This window comes from Athene noctua, chromosome 1 (genome assembly GCF_965140245.1).
Source record: "Athene noctua chromosome 1, bAthNoc1.hap1.1, whole genome shotgun sequence".
Taxonomy (NCBI): Eukaryota; Metazoa; Chordata; class Aves; order Strigiformes; family Strigidae; genus Athene; species Athene noctua.
Window position 1 is genome coordinate 164463396 of NC_134037.1, and position 14472 is coordinate 164477867.

The 14472-nt window shown below is 36.0% G+C and overlaps 1 protein-coding gene across 2 annotated transcripts in view; it reads left to right on the plus strand.

The window, feature by feature from the left end:
* The window catches only part of DYRK1A (dual specificity tyrosine phosphorylation regulated kinase 1A), an 86702-nt gene that overhangs the window by 29771 nt on the left and 42459 nt on the right, over positions 1 to 14472 (plus strand). The window contains exon 2 of one of the 2 annotated variants that reach the window (XM_074903773.1): positions 841 to 919. In XM_074903773.1, coding sequence (XP_074759874.1) covers positions 910 to 919 — 10 coding nt within the window. In that variant the 5' untranslated portion in view covers positions 841 to 909. Of the gene's footprint in view, positions 1 to 840; positions 920 to 1898; positions 1920 to 14472 lie in introns of those variants that run through there. The other variant, XM_074903782.1, reaches the window with a different exon arrangement.

The window sequence follows — 14472 nt, forward strand, 5'->3', positions numbered from 1 at the left end:
AGAGATTCTTTAAAATTCTTAGTAATCTGGTAGAGGTTTTGATATCTTTGTAGGTTGTAGACTACCAATGATATTTAGTTGGAGAACGGTGAAAAGCAAATACTTGAAAAATACTTTGACCAGGGGTTGGTTAATTGTTGGGTGTTATGTTTTGGAGCTTGGTGGTTTCCTTGCATGTTTTTGGTTTGGCTTTTTTTATACTTCCACTGTTCTTTTTAACTTCTATTAATTATTTCTTCCTAGAAACTCATGTCTTTGTATCTCTTTGTCTTGTAGACAGTTAAATTTTTTGAGCATATTTTAATTTGGTATAAGGTGAGCCTAATTCAATTTCATGTGAGAAGAGGAAAAAATGGACTTGTGCATGTATGGATTTATGTGCGCTTGCAGCTCTATAGTTTGTTGATTTAGTAAAATCCCACATAAGTGCCGTCGTGTTTTATAGATATTGTCCTGAATTTATGTAAAAATCCACATAATTATTTGCAAAGATGGGTAACCATCAGTAATTCCACTTTTGCAGGTTTGAGAAGAGCTTTTTTTCAGAACTGTTCAATGACTAATTGAAATTTAAGTTAATCTCTGAAATTTTGACACTTAGATAAATTTTTCTAACAATAGATGTCAGTGGAAGATAGTCTTTGTAATGTCTCTTTCTACTTTTATTGTTGGAAAAATTCATTTTCTGTTGGAACTTCCTTGATTTAGCTCTGTGATTATACTTGAGAGCCAGGGTTGAACTAAGCGCTATGTAATCTAATGGAATGGAGGCTTAAATGTTTTTTAGGTATCTCATTACTTTGTATTTACATTTACTTCTCTTTTTTTCTTCGTTTGCAGTGTTGCTTGCTTCTGGACTCCCCCGTCCCCCACACCCCCGCAGGATGATATGAGACTTGAAAGAAGACGATGCATACAGGTGATTTTATTTCCAAGGGCTTTAGAAGGGAAAACATTTGATGGTTTTGGTCTACTTTTTGTTTCTATTCCATTCTCTGTACCCCCAAAATGATGATGTTCCAACCTTAGTAGAATATTTAAGAACCTGCAGAATACTGAAATCTTTCTTTGCCCTTTGAAACTCTTCTGCAGCTATCCAGGAAGAAAATGGTTTCCCTGAATGGAAATACTGTTTCCCAAGTTTTGTGCAAAAAAAGGGTTTGCTTTTAAACATGGTGATTAACTGTACTGCTTTTAGTCTTGTCTTGTTATTGCCCTCTTTTAATACCCCCCACATGCCAACAGATGTATGTTACCTATTTAGTGACACACTATTTCTATCATTCGTTAACTTTCTTTTCAAGAAATGTTATGGATCCATCTGCAGAGCATAGCAAATTAATAGCTTATAAGAGTTCACTATGCCTTATCAGATGGCTTATGTCCAGTTACTGTAGGGTTTCTCAGGAACTGAGGATGGGATCTTTGAACATCTTTTAAAGTCACTAGCTGTTCTTAAAATTGATGTTTTAGGAAGTTCTTCCATTTTTTGCTAATCGAAATAGTGTATGTGCCAAATGTATTTGCAGATTAAATTGCTTATTTTTAGTGATACTGTTCTGCTGGAAATATGGTTACTATTTTGACATGAAAAATGATCAGCAGAAGTAGAATAAAATTCAGGTTGTACAGGAGGATTGCTAGTTTTTTATACCAAATGCCCTTATTTAAGCAATGAACAGTGCTGTGATTTAGATTTTGAGGCGTAGAGCAGTGAAGTACACAAGACAGATCTTTTCATTTGCTTCTTCAGCTTTAAAGCCCATGAATCCTTGGGGCTGCAAAAAAAGCTAGATAGATTTACGTATGCATGCAGATCATCTCCTGATTGACAGTTTTCAGTTGCATCAGCTGTTCATGCATAAACAGCTTTAGAGGGTATATTTACATGGAGCGTGTTGGATTAAGACCAAGATGCTGTAAGTGGATATTTCATTCTGTGAAAACTAAACATTCGTTCATTTCAGTTGAACTTCTGTAAGTTGTACGTTGATAGCTCAAGTAAAACTGTGTCTAAAGAATTGTAAAATTGGGTGGGGCAAAGAGGAGGGGAAAGAAAAAAATATTCTGAAAGGATATTTCAGATATTTTAAATATGTAAATCTAGAGGTATAGCATTTAATGTCTCGAAATTGAATCTTTCAAGGTTTTGTTGGATTTTTGCAGCTGTTTAGTAGGCAGTCATTGCAGTTGATAGAATTGTAGGTGATTTGCTTGTTGCCCTGTAGATTGAAATACAGCCCAATTTAAATATTGAGAAAATGGTTTGAAAGCTTTAAAAGTATTTGGTCCACAACTGAAAGGAGAGATGTTATTATGAAATCATACTTTATGTATCTTACACTTTGAGAGAATTAAATTTCATATTGTAATACATTAATCTGATTTAAAGCTTAAAACTTAAGCACTTTCAATTTTGGCCAGGATTTCTGATGATGGGGAACTTGTAGAATTACGAGTTTAAAGAACAGAAATGTATACGAGATTTTGAATTTTAAGTAATAATTCTATCTTCTAAAGCCCAAATTCTTTATTTAGAAGTCCTATGATAAAATACAGTGTGAAAAAAATGTGTACCTTGCCAAAGACTTTCAGGCTTCTGACATGTCATATAAGTTGTAAGTTAGACAAGTAAGATTTATTTGCAGTTTTCCGTTTATTAGGAGAGCCAATATTAGTATGCTGAGGTTCTGAGAATAAACATGATTTGCATGCCTTAAAATGAAAAAATGTACTGTAATTATTTTGTAATGCAGTAACAGCAAGAGTCATATGATGACTCTGATGATATCTTTCTCCAGTTCAAAGTAGCTGGTGAAAGCTCAGGCCAGAAATTGAAAGGTTTTGTGGTTATTGAGGATGGTTCTGTTGCATTTTCAACAAGGCTTGGCTTCTGAGGGTGACTGATCAGAGATGCCTGGTAATGTCTAAGCTACCTTTGGCTAAAGCATGAAAACTTCTATAGGATCAATAAATTCTTTATTATAATGAGCATTATTTCATTTCATTTCACTGGAAACTGACCTACTCTAAAACCCTAAAATTAACCACAGCATAACTGGGGGAAACAAGCCTCTTGAGGAAGAGGATTTTTTCACTTTTTCTGTCTTGGAATACTTACATTTTAGATCACCACTGAAGCTGAAAACACAGGAATGTATTAAGGTCCACTGTGCCAAAAAAAAAAAAAAAAAAAAAAAGTGAAAATGTGAAGAAATTATAATAGTGAATCTTATTTTGTAATTTGACTAACCAGGAAGATAGATTTGCAGCATGTCTGACTTCTCTTTTTGCCCTGTTCTTAGCACCTATGGTATGTAGGAGACATATAGAGAAAGGCATTTTAAGACACTGTTTGGACAACTGAAAGATTTTCAATAATTGCTTTTTGTCTGTCTTGTTAACTTGTAGATTTTGTAGGATCTATACTGTTTTTCTGTGCAAAAAGCAAAGCTGGGGTTTCATTCAGCTCATTATAGGAAAAGCTAAATTGATATTTCAGACATGCTTGTGCATTACAAATGAATGTTGTGATAATGAAGTTTTGCCTAAAATGTGGTTTTTGATAAAAAAAATATTTTCATAATGTGAATTTTTCTTTTTTATTTCTTTGGACTTTGAAAGTCAGTCTCTACAGGACATTTTGTGAAAAAAAGGATCCTTAAGTGCCAATGCTATTACTGCCATTATGGTTGTAGTTAGTATGCTGATAATCATACTAGCAAGTGTTTACTTTTTATGGTGTAATCAAATTTGGGATTGTGCTGTGTATTTACAAACAAGGATTCATCTCATGTTTAAAAGTTCATGTTCTCAAAGTGATTGCTACATCTCGTCCTGCACCTGTTAAGCAGAGTATGACTGTGTGGTTGGTTGTTAGTTTTCCCCCTCCTCTTTGTGGAGGCTACTTTATAAAAATGGATTGAATTTATAGCAGAGAACTTTCTGATTTTTTTACTAGTTGGCTGCAGCCTAGGAATATATAACTAAAAATAATTAGTTGTCAGATCTTTTAGCTTTTGAAGAGCTTAAATCGTCTTGTCTTTTCTTAACCTTTGTAAGAAAAGTGCTCATATCTTAGTTGAGAGTATAAAGGACCAGTATAGATCTGCTAAACCAAAAGTACAAGTTTCAGAAGGATCCATTCCTTAACACCATATACTGATCCTCTCAGAGGAGATTAACTGGTAACAGTTATTGTTGAAGTATGGTTCTTGAAAGCAGAAGGGAAGGAAAACAAGTCTGCATGTTCTGAACTGCTTTTAGATGATGATGCACTTTATATTAAAACACAACAGCTAGCTCTTCCTGATTTAGAAGGCCATTGAACAACATTGCTTGGGACATTTCTGCATACTAAGGGCAGCATGGAAACAGGGTAACTGTTATCAGTTATATCTTAAATAGACATATACAATATATGAATATTACAGTATTTTTGTCAAATTCTTATACCTGTATAAACTGATCCAGAGGTCTGATCATGTTAAATCATTAAAAAGAAGATTAGGGTGGTTATTTTATCTTCAGTTGTGCAGTAGAATTTATCATGCATTAACTTTATTTTTTTAACACATTCACATTTTCATGAGTAAATTTGAATGTAGAAGACAGATGAAAATAATAGTTATATCAAATTCTTCTCTTCATCATCATGAAAATACACTGAATGCACCAGAGATGTTGAGAACAAGCAAGTGATATAAAATGTGAAAATTTTATATCTGTTTGATAAAACACTGGAAGTGATCATGTTGCTCTTAACTTTAAAAAATATTGTTCATGTTTGGAAAAGGGTAAAAAGAAGCCACTCCAACACTACTCAAAAAGAATAGTGCAAGAACAATGAAATAGTAAATACTTGCATGGATACTTGCCTTTTGTAGTTGATTTTTTTCCCCATCTGCATTGCTTATTAAAATGTAACAAGTGCAGAGTAAAGACTTCTGGGAAGTTCTTGGATTGGGTTGAGTTTATAGTCTTGAAAGTGTTCAAGTGTTAGTTTTATGTAAGAGTAGTATGAAAATTTAGAATTGCGCCATGTCTCTCACATGTCATATTTGTAATATTTTAGCTGCTGATTTCGTTGAGCCTGTAGCTATTTTGAAGAATGTTTTTATATGTCAGTAGTAAAAAAACAAACCAAAAAACCCCCACTGTTACTCTTTAGTCAGAAAACACTTGTGTCCAATAACTACTGTTCTGCATTTTGAAGTTCATCTGTTTTGCCTTATCTCAGATCTGCTGATATGCATTTGAACTACTTTGTTCAGAGTTACTTCTCAGTTTTACCAGTGAATTCCAGAAGCTTACTGGAGCATCACCTTTTTATCACTTACTTGTATCTTCTTGTGGAAATGGTGACTGTACTATCTATGGTTCCACTTAAGTAATTGCATACCTGGAGTGTCTTTTGTGAGATGTATGTTGTTGGCATAAAACCAGAACTGGGTTGTAAAGGAGCAAATGTTTGGCTCGTGTGCTAATTCCATACCAGAACCACAGTGTGGGCTGGTTCTGGTTTTGGTTCTGGTTGGTGCCTTTCATTCCAATTAGGCTGATTCTGTCCATCAGTAACTTGTTCACTTATTTGACTGTATCATTTCAGGCAGTTTTTATTGGATACTCAGGTCTTGGCTGGGCAGATAAACAGAAGGTTAACATAAACAGAAGATACCAAGAAAATAATGTAAGAGACAGGGTTGCTCATTAGTAGCGGAAGTTTTAAATACAGATAGCTAATGAGCACTTTGCATGAATAGGAATGCTTTTAGGGTTAACCACTATTTTACATAGATAACTCCCTTTGCAGGAGTTGTTCGTGCTGTCTTTCTGCCTGTTAGTTTTTTGTCAGCAGTTGTGAGAAAGCAGTCAGGAACGAGTTGAACACAGTTGCTTACTGAAGGGCAACAGTTATCATAATGAAAGTGGAAGTTCTGCTTTTCAGAAATAGAGTCATTGACCTCAATGAATGATAACCTTGAAGTCAAGAGACTAGATTAATGCTCTAGTTTCTGTATTTGAGATCAGAAATGTGAAAACCTGGACAGCTAAAGTTAGATTCATGCATCCATATTTAAAAAGAAGTTGCCTATTTAAAGGGGAATTTTTTTTTTCCCCTACTCCAGAATTGCTTAGTACCTGTGATTATGAAGATCTAAGTTTTTAGCCTCACTCCTCATTGAAAAGGAAACAAATGACAAAAATCCAGTTCCAGGGTTTTGGCATGTAAGTATAGCCTGGTGGAGAATGCTACTTTTCTTATTTGGGAACAGACTGAAGCATCTAAACCAGAAGATCTTTAGAGGCCTCTGGTTTTGTTTAATTTGCTTCCTCTTAAGAGAGAGCAGCTCTCTTTCTCTTCAGAGATACGTGTGAATTCCTGTAGAAAGCCCTGCTAGTAATTGTATAGGATTTTTTCATGTCTGGAAGTTTTATATATGTTTTGCAGCAAAAGTAATTGAAATACTCTTTCTTAGGCTGTTCACAAGAGTGCTTGGTGGAGCTCACAGGGGCATTGGGTGGCAGTAGTCAGTAGCAGCATGTTTCTTCAGGAGGACAGGGGCGGTGCAGAGCTCCAGCCACTGCAGCTCAATCTCCCTCTCCTGTGTTGGTGGAGTTGGGGTGTTGTCAGCTCAGGGGACCATTGAGATAGGAGATTCAGAGGAGCTTTGCACTTCAACAGCTGCATAATGCTTGAAAAAGTATCTTAAAGATATACATCTATAGTTTTAACATTTTTAAAGAGTAATTTCTATTAATTTTGTACCCTGATTTATGTGGTCCTCTTTTAAAAACATTTTTTTTTGAGGTAACTTTCAACAAAGTATTAAGTGATGATATTTCTTTCTAATAAACAGTAGAGCTCTAGCAGCTATATTTCAAGGCTGAAATTTTTTTGTTACCTATTTCTAAGAGCAAAGACTCACTTAGACTCGAGAAAAATTTTGAATTTGAACAAAAAATTCAATTTCAGATTAAGAATTACAGTCTTAACTATTATAAAAAAATATTATACACTTCCAGAATTACTGCTCAGTCGACTGAGAATGCCCAAGGTCTACAATGAATGTAACACTACAAATATAGAGTCTATCTTACAGCCCTTAAAGTCATCAAATGAGCAGCTGTAATGAAAAGGCCCCTGTGGTGTCAGTCTGTGAATGAAAAGTAAAGGTTCTCTTGGGTAACACAGTAATAGGATGGCTAGACTGCATTTAAGAGCTGCTGATATAGTCTTGCATTGTGCTATATAATGTTGACTTACTGGCTCAGGTGTTTGCTAGTATGAGTGTTCTGTCTTATGCATCATACTGTATAGCAGACAGCTGGTTTTGTTCTGTTTTGTGTGCTTTTTGGGAGCAAACTGCATTCATAGAGTGATAGTTTTCCTGGCTTGGGAGGTTTCTGAGTGAAGTTAGGAGTGGGGATGGACTTTGAAGTGAATCTTAGCCTTATGCTTCTTGGGGGAAGGCCAGTGCTTTATATCTAGAGGAAGCTTCTTCCCTTGAACTCAGCAATGGGCAACACTAGTTCAGGAGCTTGCCCTTCTCAGCTTTTTAAGAATCGTATCTCAAGTTTTGCATTCCCAAAGAACATCTTAGGGTGCAAATCTTCCATTGCACACAGCAGTAGCTTGATTTGGACTTGCTATTTGTGGAGACAGAATACCCTAAATTCATCAGTTTTGACTAGCCCTAGCACTAAACAAACTTAATAGTGGCTTAACTTAAAAGATGCCCCACTTTAGTTCCTTACCATATCCTTTGTAGAATCCGTAAGAAGGGGTATACATGTTTGTAGGGGGCATCCTGTTTTATAAATCATGCAGTCAGATGTAGATGACCTCTTCCTTCCATCCGTGAACAGTTCTATTCTTTTGGGGTTAGGTTTTAAAGTACAGAGAGAGAGAGAGAGAGAGAGTCCATAGGATGGCTCTCTTAACAGGCAGTCCTGAGTACCTGATAGTTCTTGGTAGGAATTCTGTTATCAGGTAGGGGGTGTGCAAGAACTATGCAAATATTGTTCATAGATCTTGCTGAAATTGGACATTGTAACTTCTTAAAAACTGTTATTTCTCTATTTCTAGTCAGCCTGCTGTTTCCTATTCAATTCAATTCATCCCTTGATACATGTTTTTTAATATGTTTATATTAAATGCTATTCCAGACAGTGGTGACTACACATTCTGTTATCTTGATGCCTAACTGGTATGCCAAGCTGGTATATTCCCAGTTTGTCAAAGCAACATACAGTATGCTCAGACCTGATGATGGAGGTTTTTGCCTATTATATGGAGGGGAGTAGGTGTTCCTCTCACCAGATTTTACAATGGCTTCCTTGTCTTAATATGCTATCAGCTATCCATGCTTATTAACTTGGATATTTCTGTAAGACAGTTTAAGAATATACTTGTCAGCCATTTTATGTCACTAGATGCAGTTCACACATAATTTAAGTGGGTCTAGTTAAAACCTTCTGTACTAAGGAACATAATTAAGCTTGGAAAATACCGTAAAACTGAGAATGTTTACAGTTCTCAGATTTTCATTTCGACACTATTCTCAAAAGAATTAAGCTGTTATGGACAATGATTAGATTAGAGAGCAAGAAACAATATTTTGTTTTTATGAGTGGTGGTGAGACATCAAATTTGCAGTTTTGACCTTTTAGTTATCCTGGCAACAGTGGGTAATATGCAGCACGGCATTTATCGATCAACCAAAGCGATATTCTGAAGGCTTGTTTCTGAGGCCTAGCACTTCACTGATACTCACATCTAACTCTTGTTGACAGTTTGCTGAGTTGAGTATCTAAATATCTTTGAAGATCTAGATTTGAGTATATTGCAGATGGAGACAGCTGTTGAACATATTTGCTATAAAGGTGGAACAGGTGGCAGCAGTTTTGTTCCAGACATAGAAGAGAGATTTGTTCTTGATTTCCTCCTCCCCCAAGGAAATCTGTTGGTGCCAGCGTTTTCTAACCTAATTGGTTATTAAGGGTCCTTTGCTTGTATCTTGAGTTTGTTAGAGTATTAAGTTCTACTTGTACTTGTTAGTTATGGTTCTTCTAACTGGTTTCTTTTTTGCATACTCCTGACTTGTATTTCATTGTCTTACTGAATCCACTTTTTGTGTTAACAGAGAATCCAAACCTAAAGTTTGGTATACCACCCAACACTGTTACCTGATCTCACAGTGTCTTTACTAACATCACAGAGAATTTTAATATTTGTGCATCTTGCCTATTTGAGGTCAGTATCTTGGAGTGAACTTGCTGCTTGTTTGTACTACCTCTGAAATACAATGTAGAAGGATCAATAGATGTGCTCTGCCAGGAAATGAAGTAGGAGGATCGTGTTTGCAAAGGTGGGTGAAGTTGATGTCATTCTTACCTGGTTTGTGGACACAAGCAATGTTTTTCCTGGTTATGTAGGCAGTAAGGCATTTGAATAGAGAAGAAACGTTGTAATACTGTGATTATAGCCTGCAGTTCCTCGGGGCTGTCTTACTATTCCAGAGGAATAAATAACTATTTCTGGCAATACATGAAGATCCCTGTACATACTACAGTGATTATAGAAGTCAAGAAGTGGGATGAATACAACAACATTTTGATGGATTCGTTTTTAAATGCTAGCTTATCTGTAGTAGGACTTTCACCCATCTTCATGCTCCTCCAAGGTCACTGAATATGCCTAGATAGCTTGAACTGAGACTTCAAGTTTTTGTATGTTAGTAAAATTATATATGATTCATCTGTTGTATTGAGCTCTGACTTGCTAGTAATGTCTCTAAGAAGTAGATCAGATCCTTCTATGTGAGTTGGATTGAATATAAAACTGTTGATATCTTTATGTAGATATCATGGAATATTGTCTTACATGTATTAGATCACCTTATTAACAAATATTTTTAAAACTCCAAACAAATAATGTTTACCAAGCTTTGTACCTTCCAGTAATACAGAGGCTTTGTGCTAGCTTGGATTGAAAGGGTGTGTTTGCCCTTTGAAATATTTCACTTACTAAAGTTTATTAAAATACCTGTGAAAAGCAATGGATGTCCATCATACTTTAATTTACAACTTTTTTTTAAGTAGTGTTCTTTATTTTTATGTTAAGATGATGCTTTAAGTGGGCTATGTGGGCTCCTTAAAGACTGTAAAAAAAAGCGCAGTAATCTATTATTTGATTTGTTCTTGGTTTTGAAGTTAAACATTTCTAAAACTTTTTACTGTAAAACTAAATAATCATGTTACAGTGCTGAGTAATTCTTGGAGATTTACCTGAGTAAAATGATGTATCCATAGTGTATAGTTTAAGTGTACTTCTGTGCTTAATCTCAGAAGGTAGAGTAAAAAAGCTTGTGTTTCTTTTAAGTTAAATGTTCATATCTCTGGAGTTTGTACCAAAATTCAGTTTTTCAAAATTGGCATGTTAAGATGTTGAAGGAAAATTTTGATTCTAGCATTAAGATGGTAAGTAAATAAGAAAAAAAATATAAGGTAGTCTGTATACTTCAATTTAGACTAGTGTTTGAAGATCTTTGCATGTATGTGTTTTGTGCTTGGTGATCTTCAGTATCAACTGACTGTTCCTGTCCTTTGATCTCACTGTGTAGTTTCCTGATTGGAGCATTAGCTTCTTTTAAACAAAGCACCTCGCAAAGAAACAGATTGACCAGGCCAGAATCTTCAAGCAAGCAGTGCAGTTTTTCAGATGATAGCTTTTGACATGTCTTCCCTCCTCTTTCTTTGCACCCCAGTATTTTACAAAAAATGCATTCGCAATTGAACCCTTTCTATTTTGCCACTTTCACTATTTGGAAGGAGATTTTCTCAAGATAGGTAAAAGACCCCATTAGTGAAGTATGCCAAAAGAGAGCTGCAAGAGCAGATGTAGTCAGAAGAGATTTAAGAATAAAATTTCACAAAGGCCCGCTTCTCTGTTAGTAAATTGAATGTTCCCAGACACTGAAGCTGATCACATGGAACAGCACACATCTGTGCTAGTTAACTGTCCTAGCCTGTAAAACTGGGTGGCTGCCTGAAAGCTGCCTACTGGGAAGGATTCCTGGAACATGCTGACTGCCACACATTCCCAGGAGTTACTGGGGAAGAGTGCTAGTTGGAACTGATGCTATGAATGCTCTAACATTTTATGGACACAGTGGATCATAGTTCTGTGTCAAGGAACTTTCTTTGGCCCAGCTGATTCTGTTAGTGTAGATGTATACAGCTGCTAGTTCTGTGTTTACTGAACTGTTAAGTTTGCTGTTGTCTACTAGTCCTTAAAGGAGGACTGGTAGAATCTTTTTCCTTTCCCTTTGACCTTACTCTTGTTGCAGAAGACGACTCTGTTTTTCTTCCTGGTCAAAACAAAGAAAACACATTTGTTTTACCTCTTGTTATGTATACATAATACGTAAATATCTATATGTATGTAACTCTTTTTCCCTGACCTGGAGCTTCAGGAATATTCTTTGCTTCCTTCTCACTTCCAAAGCCCGAGAGAATTTTGTGGTGTTTTTCCGTAGGATTTCTTCAAAAGTTCTATTTTCTTCCATCTTCTGACAAATTGTATCTGTAAAGTCATTCTGGACCTCTGTCTTAGGCTGAGTTTGTGGACTTTATGGGTCTTCATGAATTCTCTTCTGAAGAAAAGAGATTTCCCCCAGAAAAAGAGACTGTTTCACACCCAAATCAATTGGTCAATTTTCAAGTGAGGATTCTGCAACTTCAGTTTAGAATGCTGTATTCAGCTTTGTATTCCTACATAGATAGTGGTAGCAAAAGGCCCCAGGCAACAACTGTTTGAATCTTGAGAAAGGCAAAAAGTAGTTGTTGTGTTTTTTGTTTGTTTGGTGTTTTCTTCTATGTCTGGAGGCATGTGGAGCTCCAGGGGAAGGCAAGAAGCAGAACTTCATTTTTTCTTGGGAGAAATCCAGACTCTACAGGCTGCCATCCAAAAGCAAAAATTCTGACACTCTGTTCAGAAAAAGTGCCACCAAAACGTAGCTAGCTGAATATTCCACTTTTTCAATAGAAGGCAGTTTCCTTAAATAGAATTTGTGAGCTAACTTCGTCTAGAGCAACGTTAAAACCACTGCCAGATCTATAGTGACGTCTTTTTACTTGAAGTCTTTCACTCTGGCTACAGGTATTCAACTCAGATGCATATAAACACTCAATGTATATGTATTAATGTATATTAAGACAGCTGAGGAATAATTTGTGTCCAGTAACTCCATTTTCTATAGCCTATATAATATGAATGAAAAATCTACTTTGCTATTTTTTTGAGGAAGGAATTGGTAGAGAAAAGAATGGAATTCTTGCTTTGCAGAAATACACTTGCTCATGATTTACAGCTTGGTTATAGTTTAAGAGTATTTTAATACAGTATTTTATTGTTTTACTTTGTATCATACCTTTTTTGCAAAGATCTGATTTTATTAACAGTACCATTTTGCCATCAAAAATCCACATTATCCTCGATAACAGATTAGAGTAGCTTCATCTTTCCAAGAAGCTGCAGTAAACCATTAGGAAGATGCTTAATCTCCCTCTTATCTAAGCCTTTTGATCAATTTAGAGAAAAGTGAATTGGTGTCTTATGAGCAAGTCTATGTAGCAGGCTACTTAAAGTGATTTGGTCACCTTTCAAGATTAGCTTCATGGTTATTTATCTAATGAATGAGCTGAATTTCATCAAAGACCAGGTAATTAGATAGGTATTGCACATTTTGGATTAATGGGACCTCTGACAGAGGTCTGTCTTTCTTTTCTGTCTTTCCTTATTCAAAGATATGAACTGTCTGCGAGAGTTTTGAAGATAAGAAATGCCTTAGAAATTATTAGCAGTGTCTGTATAAGATGCTCCATGAAGAAGCATCAATATGTTCATTTTTGAAGAGTCAGGGAGTGTCTTTTCTCCAGCTCATTCTGGGCTCCTCAGTACAGTTACAGGGGAAGGGACGAGCGTGTTAACCTCTGAGTATGAATCTGTATGCCTAACATGCTTCTCGCCTTCAGTAATTAAATCCTGCCTGTCTAGTTTCTCATCTGAGTAGACAGAATTACTGTTGTATCTAATCTACTTGATTACAGAAGGGATTTTTATGCATGGATCCACTGACTATTTATCTTTCTTGAAGTTATATTCCTTGATTCTCAACCTTATTCGTTGAGACTCTGTGATCGTTCCTTCAGAATTCAGAAATAAAATACTAGGCATGTGCGTGCGCACAGACACAGACACAAGCATGTTTCTTCTGGGCAAATTACCCCTTCTGCTGATGAACATAAAGAAGATAGTTTGCATGAATTGTTCCCAGTGGATGAGCTGAACTCGGATATCTGCCATTTTGGATACACATAAGCTGAAGAAGGATGGAAAGTCTTCTAGTGTCTCATAAAGCTTTTCCTTATTTGTTTGAACAGAGTAGAGCAGAGTGGAGTATGAAGCAGCACCATGAAGAAGTATTAGCTTCTTTAACCAGAGTTGTCAAAAACTAGCTGAATTTTGCTGGGGAAACTCAGGCTAACATATAAAATGAGAGAAGGTGGGAAGGCATCTGTCTTCTCCCAGTTTTGGAATTGAGTCTGTTTTTTAGAGTAGCTCTGCAAACTTTATAGATTATATACATAGATAGCTATTAAAAATATTTGGTAGTAGTAAATAGATTAACTCTTGGCAGCATATTCAGTTACACCAAAGGCAAGTAGAAACAGATTGGGACACATATGCATAAATTTGTATTCTTATTTAAGAGCTTTTCAAAAGCTTTGTTTGCACAGCTATGTGTCTGTGATAACCAAATGATAAAGCTCCACGTTATCTTAGTAGGAATTTCGGTCAATGTTGAGAACTTCTAAAAATTCTGTTCCATTTGCAGAAACATGCTTGCACGGTTTCTTTAAAAATTATCATAACTGTCTTGTCCTTGATAAAGAAAAACAGGGGAATGTCCAGAGAGATAAAAGTGCAAAGGGAAAAGTGGAAGCGTAACCACTGCTTTTCATCTAGGGGACTTTACTTTGTGTATGATTTTTGGGTTTGGGGTCTGTCCCCCATACCATCATCATGCCCCCCGCCCCCCCGCCTTCTGTTTCCTCATAATAGTATGTAATACAGAGTTTACCTTCTTACTTGGCACACATTATCCTAACTTACTTTGTTATGTCTTGAACATGTCAAGGTTAGGTAGTTGAGCATTTTTCCTTTGGCATTGCTAAACATGTATACTGAAATTTTTTGATCCTGCATTTCTGTAAATAAAATAATTATAGCTTCCCACAGAGGAGTTCTTTCCTACTCCCTCTCAAATAGGATATTGGAAGCTTTGAAGAGAAAATGTGAAGAAAATGCTTCAGTATAGACTAAACAAGGCAGTAGGAACCTATCAGGTCACATTCTTGTGTGGAAGGGTTCTCCCCATGACAGGAAGATACGCTGCATCTTTTTGG